This window comes from Actinia tenebrosa, unplaced genomic scaffold, assembly GCF_029948245.1.
Source record: "Actinia tenebrosa isolate PJP-AT-01 unplaced genomic scaffold, QUT_ActTen_1.0 PGA_scaffold3__52_contigs__length_22856419, whole genome shotgun sequence".
Taxonomy (NCBI): Eukaryota; Metazoa; Cnidaria; class Anthozoa; order Actiniaria; family Actiniidae; genus Actinia; species Actinia tenebrosa.
The window spans coordinates 7,834,147-7,843,833 of NW_028292580.1; the positions used below are offsets into that span (position 1 = coordinate 7,834,147).

At 38.2% G+C, this 9,687-nt stretch overlaps 2 protein-coding genes across 3 annotated transcripts; one reads left to right on the forward strand and one right to left on the reverse strand.

The window, feature by feature from the left end:
- The first annotated feature begins 4,968 nt into the window (after positions 1-4,968).
- On the forward strand, positions 4,969-6,526 carry LOC148908396 (uncharacterized). Its single transcript, XM_089034796.1, has 2 exons — positions 4,969-5,081; positions 5,164-6,526. Exons 1-2 carry the CDS (start codon positions 5,048-5,050, stop codon positions 6,492-6,494), a joined length of 1,365 nt encoding a protein of 454 aa, XP_088890922.1. The 5' UTR covers positions 4,969-5,047; the 3' UTR covers positions 6,495-6,526.
- Positions 6,527-6,573: 47 nt separating this feature from the next.
- On the reverse strand, positions 6,574-9,009 carry LOC148908397 (uncharacterized). 2 transcript variants are annotated; one of them, XM_089034792.1, is made up of 4 exons: positions 8,731-9,009; positions 8,339-8,532; positions 8,047-8,210; positions 6,574-7,866 (listed from the first exon to the last, which is right to left on the reverse strand). In XM_089034792.1, the coding sequence occupies exons 1-4, from the start codon at positions 8,744-8,746 to the stop codon at positions 6,684-6,686; spliced, it is 1,557 nt and encodes a 518-aa protein (XP_088890918.1). In that variant the 5' UTR covers positions 8,747-9,009; the 3' UTR covers positions 6,574-6,683. The 2 variants fall into 2 exon arrangements, with proteins under 2 accessions (XP_088890918.1, XP_088890917.1); XM_089034791.1 differs by lacking the exon at positions 8,731-9,009 and having other exon boundaries at positions 8,339-8,620.
- Between the last annotated feature and the right edge of the window lie 678 nt (positions 9,010-9,687).

Consider the following 9,687-nt stretch of genomic DNA (forward strand, 5'->3'; position numbering starts at 1 on the left):
TAACTGTCATGGAGCCCATAGAGAAAGGGAACAAGGGTAAGTCACGTAATTTAGACAAAATATTTGGTCGTGGTTTAACAATGGCTTCCTTAAATATTAATAGCTTAGTTGCGCACATTGATGAATTACGGGTGTTTCTCGCCGCATCTCCTGAAATTGATATCCTGGCAATCAATGAAACAAAATTAGACTCTACCATTATGGATTCTGAGTTACATATAGAGGGTTTCGATATTGTCAGAAAAGATCGATCTCAGAATGGTAGAAACGGAGGAGGCGTATGTATTTACATGAGAAACAACCTGAGTTATCAAAGACGCGACGACTTTGATGATGGGATCTTAGAACTCATCACTATAGAAATCTTTAAGCCACGATCAAAATCATTCTTAGTTAGTACTTGGTATCGCCCTCCCAACTCACCCCTCGAGTTATTTACGACATTTGAAAAGCTCATAGATAGCATTGATAAGACAAATCTCGATTATTATTTGTTAGGTGATATAAATTGCGATCTCTTAGAACTAACGAGAACGAACCTAGCTTCATCTAATTTAATTGATATTTTGGATATCTATGGGCTTTATCAGCTATTAAATGAGCCAACACGTGTAACGCATAACACCAAATCATTAATTGACTTATGTGTGACAAACACTCCCGACAAAATTAGTAAGTCAGGTGTGTATCATCTTGGCATCAGTGATCACTCTTTAGTATTCATGACGAGAAAAATTCATTACGAGCCGTCAAAGGCTCGCAAAATTGAGGTACGTAACTTCAGAAATTTCGATCAAGACAAATTTTTGAGTGATCTCAAACAACTGCCATGGTCAGACATCAAGTCTTACGATGATCCGAATGATATGTGGATTCGCTGGAAAACCTTGCTAACCAAGTGTATTGATTCCCACCTGCCTGTTCGCCACAAGCGTGTGGGAAGGAAAAACTCACCATGGATCACAACGGAGCTAATACAGAAAATGCGGTCACGTGACCAATTGAAAAGGAAAGCAATTTCCACTGACAGTGACTTATTTTGCAAAAAATACAAAGAATCGAGAAACAGGATTAATAACGAAATTAGATTAGCGAAGAAAAAATACTTTACGGAAAATTTAGCACTAAATAAATCTGATCCTCGGAAAACATGGCACCTCCTTAATGATCTAAGTGCTCGAAAGGCTAGCAAATTTTCCGGCGTTTCCGAAATTAAAGTTGCCAATAAATCAGTAACCTCACCAAGTGAGATGGCCGAGATTTTCAATGAACATTTCACAAGTATAGGCCAGACTCTAGCCAATAAATTACCTCCATCTGACATTAAATTTGAATCATTTCTGAAACCTACAACTGGTAAAACTTTCGCTATCCAACCTCCAAGTGAGCAAACTGTTTGCGACTTGTTAAGAAGTATAAAGGAAAAGAAAGCTGCAGGCTTAGATAACATACCCAACAAATTGCTAAAAATGTCCGCCTCTATAGTGGGACCATCTCTCACTGTGATTTTTCGACAATCTATTAAAATGGGCATTTTTCCTAGGGAGTGGAAAATAGCGAAAGTAACGCCTATATTTAAAAAAGGGGAGAAAACTGACCTAAACAACTATCGCCCAATCTCGGTCATCCCCACTGCTTCAAAGATATTTGAGAAGATCGTTTATGATCAACTATACGATTATTTGAATGAAAACCAGTTATTGACGGAATGCCAGTCAGGCTTTCGCTCCCTGCACAGCACTGTCACCGCGTTGCTCGAAGCAACGAACGAATGGTCAGTTAATATAGACAAGGGACTACTTAACGGAGTAATCTTCATAGACCTCCAAAAAGCCTTCGACACCATAGATCATGAAATTCTTTTGTCCAAACTATCGAATTATGGTGTAGATGAAGGCTCACTCAAGTGGTTCCGTTCTTATTTACTGACGAGGTCTCAGCTGTGCAGTGTTAACGGAAGTCTGTCTGAGCCTTGTACTGTGAGCTGCGGTGTACCACAAGGCAGTAATTTAGGCCCACTTTTATTTCTCCTGTATATTAATGACTTACCAAATTGTTTGGCGCAAGCCATAACAAGAATGTTTGCTGATGATACCAGCATCAGCGTTCATGGTAAAAATGTAGGAGACTTGGAACCAAGCATCAACACTGAACTCACTAATATACATCAGTGGTTGTTAGCAAATAAGCTAAGCTTGAATGTAGCGAAAACGGAATTTATGATTATTGGGTCCCGCCAAAAGTTCACAGCGCAATGCGATTCCACTATTAATATTGCGATTAATGGAGCTAGCGTTAAACAAGTTGATCACACCCAATCTTTGGGTGTCACTATCGATAAAAACCTTAATTGGTCAGAACATGTTAACAACATTTCGAAGAAAATCTCTTCAAGTATAGGGGCTCTAAAACGTGTTCGCCCATTTATTTCGACCGATAGTGCCATCCAAATCTACGAAGCCTTAATTCTACCCAAACTGGACTATTGTAGTGCAGTTTGGGATGGATTAAGTGATAAACTATGTGTTCAACTACAAAAGCGTCAAAATCGAGCGGCTAGAGTTATCACAAGATCTAACTATGACATAAGATCTAGCCATCTCCTTGACCAATTAAACTGGGATACACTTGCAGTTCGTCGTAAAAAACAAAAAGCCCTACTAATGTTTAAGACGATGCAGGGACGTACACCAGTTTACTTACAAAACCTTTTCTCCGACTACCATACTAAATACAACCTTCGAAATCATGATCATAAACTGTCAATACCTAAGCCACACACTGAATATCTAAAACGATCATTCAGCTATAGTGGGGCAAAATTGTGGAATGACCTACCGTTAAGTATAAAAGAGGTCAAGTCAGTACGAAAATTTAAAACGGAAATTGATAGTTTGTACAGCAAGAAAAGTTGTAACTAAGGGCTCCACGGCAAACATGTAAAACAGTAACTAGCTTTTTAATCGTAAATCTTTACTTTTAAATATTTTTAGGCAATCGACTGATGTTTTTACCGTGGCAAAATAAAGAAGCTTCCTTCCTTCCTTCCTTCCTTCCTTTAGTTAGTCTACCGATAAGCTTTGCTAGTAACAAATGTTGATTTTATATGAACTTTGAATCAAAGGTGATACTTGCACGAAACTTACTAAAAACGATGTTTGAAACCCACGAATGGAGAGATGCTGTAGCAAAGATTTCTGGAGAGAGTCAAAGTAAAATCAAAGTAAATCAAAGGTTGCCCTTGACGATCATTCACTATGTACTAAATAAGTACTTACCATGAGCAATTTAATCTCAAGCTCATATTATTTTGTGCTTTCATATGAGCAGGAAAATTAGATCCATAGCGTAAATACTCCATTTTGTTCTACAGATTAATCAGTTGGAGCAAGTGTACTTTCTTTCAGGTTTTCAAGAGGAAAAATTTGTAGTTCTAGAAGAAAGTTTAATGGCATAAGAAAAACTGGAATTGAAAGGGCAAAGGGCGACAGTGAAGACATTGAAACCCACTACATCAAATTGTCCGCTATATAAATTTAAGGATTTGAGGTGATCTGATGGAACAAGAAATACATGATCTTCTTGGCCAAGTTAAAGACAAGACAATGAGTTGCGGAAATGGAAAACGAAGCAAAAAGGTTAAAGGAAGTTAGGGAGGTCGAGAGATACTTTATAGTAAAGACTTTATGTAAAACCTGGAATGAAGCTAAAGAAAGGTATACTTTGCTATTATTTAGGGAACATAATATGGTGCGCGCGCGTGTCCATATGCTGTGATATAAACACGCTGTGAGCTGTAGAGAAAGAGAGAAGTCGTAGAGAAACACGAGGCGTAGACATCAGCTGATGACCTCTTCTGACCTTGTTGCCCTTGACTCAACACTTGATGCCGAGTGTTTCTATGACTTCCCGAGTGCTCTACAATCTCCCACAGTGTTTATATCACAGTATATAGACACAAGCGTACGTTTTATCTTACTTTTATAAAATATTTTTGAGCTTGAATGGCTGAGCACGTCTCTGTCCTCTAATACAAACACGGTCGCCATCCAATCGTGGTTTCTCAAACATTTTATAATCTACGTTAGAAGAATGATACACTGACGCATTAATTCCAGGGGAGCAGCATTTAATTTCACTATTTTGTTTTATACTAGGTTTCCTCGATGGACAAAGACAGACTTTAAGCATTCAGAGGTCATGTGAGAAAAAGCAATGAAATGTTGAACCAATACATCGCTAGAGCACTCACATGGGAAAGACACAAAGATCATCCAGTTAGCGAGCACGAGATCCATTCTTCAAACGCATCTTAAGTGGTGGTCCTTCAAAAAAACTATTGAAAATGACATCAATCATAGTTAATAGGCCCTTTGCAGCTAGTGGTCACGTGCTTGGATACCGCTTAGCAACACAAAACTGGAGTGCAAGCCTTCCAGTAAACAAAAGCTCTAAGAGGTCAAGCACGCGTGGTTTTATACAATAGTTTCATCGTTCAAAACGCTTAATCCTTTTGCCCTATCTACAAAAACAGTAAGATCATCTTAAATTCTCTCCTTTGGACTCGATTTTTGGTTCGAAGTAACAATATTCATCGCGTTATCGCGAAACATTTGTCACCGCCGGCCCGCTCGACGGCTGAAAAACATGGCGACTTCGCAAGGTATGTACTTCAAAACTCTCCTTTTTTTGGTTTCTTTTCAATTATTGGACTTCTAAAATCGTTAAAATAACAGTTTAGAGTGTAAATGGTGATCGGTTGTAATTGGACGGCATTTAATGGCCGATTTGTTTATTTTTTGTGAGAGTGATTCCACGTCCAAAGTCAAGACTAACCCATGTTTACATATATTCACTGTAGATGTTAGAACTCCCGACGAGCCATCACATACCAAGAAAAATTCTTCGTCCTGATATTTTTATTTTTGTTTTAGATGAAGTAGAAACTCAAGACATCTCTATCTTTCCTTCCCTCACCTTCGATGGTGTAGGGAGCTACGCTAAAGAGAAGTCTGGCTGCACAAGCACTTCGAAAGCGTACAAATTTATGGCGGAACCAGGCTATTTACATGACGTTAAAGGTACTTGATAGCCAAAATGTTTTTTCTATTTCATTATGATATGAATGGCGGACAATTCACACTAATTTTTCCAATTTTTTAGTGATATATACCGACCAGTCCGTGAGAGTTAAATGCAAGTGTTACCGCTCAATGAGGAAGTCTGAACCACCGCACATTTTAGAGGTGTCAGTCCACGACAACAATTTGACATTGCTGTCTGGGCTGTGCTCATGTGTAGCCTGGGCAGGTGGATACTGCCATCATGTGATCGGGCTTCTTTACTATTTAGCCCTTCTTAAGCAACTGGGACATCGGACATTGCCTGATGAGCTAACATGTACCAGCATGAAACAGCGTTGGAGCATACCTAGAGGATCCAAAATCGCACAAAAAGAAATACAAGACGTGCTAGTGAAAAAACCCCAACTTGGCGCTTCGTACAGCAGATATATCAAGAGTAATTTGTATTCTCCATCTACCCAGTATCCTACCCTCACAAAAGAGCACTTTAATGGTTTCCAACCACCTTGTCCTCTCTTTACAACCATTCTGCCCAATCAAGATCAACTTGGCAATATCCCATTTGTACAGAGCAAGTTTGGAAATGTCCCAAAAGGCTGCGTCCTGTCATATCAACAAAAGATGTCAACTGACTACATCATAAATGATTTTACTTGCACTTCTTTCCCAGAGCTTCCCCTCTCAAGTGCAGAGGACAGATTTAACAACAATGTGTCAATCTGTCTTGACAGTCGTCAACAAGTTATATTTGGAACATTGTCTGTGACAACAGAGTCATCACTGAGAGTGCAGCAGCAAACAGTCACTCAAAGTCAGAGTGATGTATGGCACCTGCTCAGAAAAAAAAGGGTAACAGCAAGCAAATTTGGCATTGTCGCTCGCCGGGTGTCACATCTTGACACCCTTGTCAATCAGCTAAACACCACCAGATTTGTACAAACTGCAGCAATGAGAAGAGGCATTGAACTTGAACCACATGCTGCCATGGTCTATGCTAGCAATGCAAAGGGTGGAAGAGTAAATCTCTTCCCATCTGGGCTGATTGTCCACCCAAAGTGCCCATGGCTAGGTTGTAGCCCAGACAGGAAAGTTTATGACCTTGATGCCGTAAATAATGGTCAGAATCCCTTTGGCTTGTTAGAAATAAAGGTTGTTAAAGAGGGGGAAACATCATTTGACAATGTGAGGTATCTCACCAAGGACCAGAACACTAACCATTACAAACTGAAAACAACAGACATTTATTATTACCAGATCCAGTGCCAGCTTGGACTCACAGGATTAGAATGGTGTGATTTTTTCAGTTACATTGACGAAAATTTGTTTGTTTGCTCTAGAATTAATTTTGATTCAGTGTTTTTCCAGCAAGCAAAGGACAAAGTTAATAATTTTTTCTTCAATTACTATTAACATTAATACACTAAGATTTTTGTTGTTGTTCTCAAACCATGGCCAGATTTCTTATGATAACAAATATTATATTATTGTAATAGTTACAAAAAGCAATCTAAGACACATGATAAACCAACCTGCATTAAAGATTATCTAATGGGTTATGTAAGCCACATTAATCATACATTCACAAACTTTTTACAGACACTATGCCTCATTATTACCACTGGCTAAAATAAGTGGGCCTTGAAAATTTGTAAGGAGGCAGGCTACAGTATATAACTGATTGACTGAACCTAAAGTGGACAATGGCACATCTGAATCAAAAAAGTGGTACTCTTTGACTCTTCTTATTGCCCTCTCAACATGAATTCTAAGACTTGCTATTGTCTTTGTTTTTTGAACATCTGCAGCAGAGAATTGTTCCTGACTTTCAAGAAACGGAGGAATATTTAACTCTACCCGCTTCTCCCTAAGTAAATCTTCAATGTCAAACCCTTTGTCTGCCATGACTGAATCACCAGGTTCTAACAAATCTAGAATACCGCTGCACCTTGTGATTTCCTTATCACTAATCCCCCCTGTGTAAAGACTAGAAACGAAGCTAATAGCTCCATTAGGGGTAATGCCTATCAAACCCTTGAGTGTAGTATTACTCTTATAACTAGAATAAAGCTGCGACTGAAGTAGTAGGGAGGTAGGTGTTTGAACAAAAATCTCTGTACAATCTAAAATGACGCGTGTGCTTGCATAAAGCCTTTTAAAACCTTCTGGCATAAACCTATCAACATCTTGCCTTGAAGGCCAGATCACTTGACTGCCAAGAAGAAAATACAAAAAATTAGTCCATGTGATCAATTTCCTGCAAACTGACGATTTATGTATTCGGAACCTATGAGCTAAATCCTGTCCGAATAGACCTAGTTTGAGGCGTACACAAAACATAAACAATTCATCCACAAGAAGCATATTTCTTGAGTCTGGTCTACTTTCTCTTTCTCCAGAGGCATAACAATATGTCATTTGTGCAGCACATGGCTGCAAAAACTTAAAAAAGAACTGAATATGTAAATAGGATGGGAAACCTGTATAAAATCTTATGATCTCATTGTCTGTGCCAAATCTCTCAAGCCCAAATTTATTAAGTGCTAATTGTTCTGCAGCTTGCCTCTTACTGTCCTCAATTTCTTTTGCAGCTTCAACTTTAACCCTTTTTATTTCAGTGAGGGCAGATGCAGTTTCATTTCTACTTTGTTCAAGTTGCTTTTGTGCATCTTGGAACTGTGCTCTGAGTGACTGGACTTCTGCTTGTAGGTCATCCATGCTGAAGGTTGTAGAAGTGCTGGGACTATTATCTTCATTGTCATCACTTTCATCTGTCTGAGTGTCTCTGTAAAAAGGTTTTGAAATTATGATGACACTCATTTCACAATAAATAAAAAATTATAAAAGACTAAATTATTAAAATTATAAAATTATTTTGGTTTAAACCAAAATAAACATCAAGTACAATTCCATCAGTCAAATCTAAATGAAATGTATTGAAGTAGAAATATGTGATATTCATTACCTATCTACTTGTCGAATTATCTTTCTTCTTGCTTTGGATTTGGTTGAGCAGTCAAAGATTGATGGTACGGCTTCTCTTTTTAGCAACTGACGTCCAGAATCAGTTGGAGGATTGTAATCTTTCTCAGTGAAGTGTCTTGAGCACACTCTGGTACTTTTGTTAACCTATTATAAATCAAATGTCCTTTTAATAACAACGTAACTGTATTCAACTATTTTTATCTTCATTACAGTTTTTTTAAGATCCACACGCAATTCGTATTGTGCATTGATTTTGTTAGATTCCTATATACCTTGAAGTGTGGGCCCACATCTCTTCGTATCTTCACCAGCCATTCCTTTTTCAATTGCTCATCCCTTGCACGGCCTGGTAAGCGGTGAAACTTTAAATCAGGATGATATCGAGAATCTCCGTTACACAAGGGAACACAACAATAGTACGAAGAATTTTTCTTGGTATGTGATGGCTCGTCGGGAGTTCTAACATCTACAGCGAATATATGTAAACATGGGTTAGTCTTGACTTTGGACGTGGAATCACTCTCACAAAAAATAAACAAATCGGCCATTAAATGCCGTCCAATTACAACCGATCACCATTTACACTCTAAACTGTTATTTTAACGATTTTAGAAGTCCAATAATTGAAAAGAAACCAAAAAAAGGAGAGTTTTGAAGTACATACCTTGCGAAGTCGCCATGTTTTTCAGCCGTCGAGCGGGCCGGCGGTGACAAATGTTTCGCGATAACGCGATGAATATTGTTACTTCGAACCAAAAATCGAGTCCAAAGGAGAGAATTTAAGATGATCTTACTGTTTTTGTAGACAGGGCAAAAGGATTAAGCGTTTTGAACGATGAAACTATTGTATAAAACCACGCGTGCTTGACCTCTTAGAGCTTTTGTTTACTGGAAGGCTTGCACTCCAGTTTTGTGTTGCTAAGCGGTATCCAAGCACGTGACCACTAGCTGCAAAGGGCCTATTTCGCCTTTGTTTACCATTCTTTAATGGTGCAAATCTTATATTTATTCATGTGCTCAAGGTGTGTACAAAATTAAGCTTTAAGGCGCGGGGGTTTCCAAATCACGAATATACCAAATTGTTCCTCTATGAAAACAATATCGGTCCAGAATTTCAAACCAAAGATAATTTTACCCATTATGGAAACATTTTTTTATGTTGCCATGTTTTTATTAGCTCTTCAGAGATTGAGAACCAATAACTGGGTTAAGTTACCGCTTCCGTGTTTTGTTTATAATTACCTTGATTAACTATTTTTGTGCATTACAAACTCTTCTATTTTTCTTGTATCTATCTCTAACTAGGATGTAGAAGCTTCTAAGTTGGAGAAAACATTAAGAGGCATTAGAGCTCTAAATTTCCAAAAAAAACGTGGGTCACTTCCATGTAGCTTTACTATTTGGAAGGTTGTCACCATCGAATCAGCAAATCCAAACTCTTACTTCTGCTGCTGAAAAGCAAACCTACGCTGTTGAAATGGAATACATGAGCATCACTCCTTCCATTACGGTTCATTCGCATGTCCGTGAGCGTAACGGATTTTCAAATTTTTCAAACCTAACATCAATTAATTTATATATTATGATGCTCTAAAGACATAAATGAGAATATGTCTAAAGA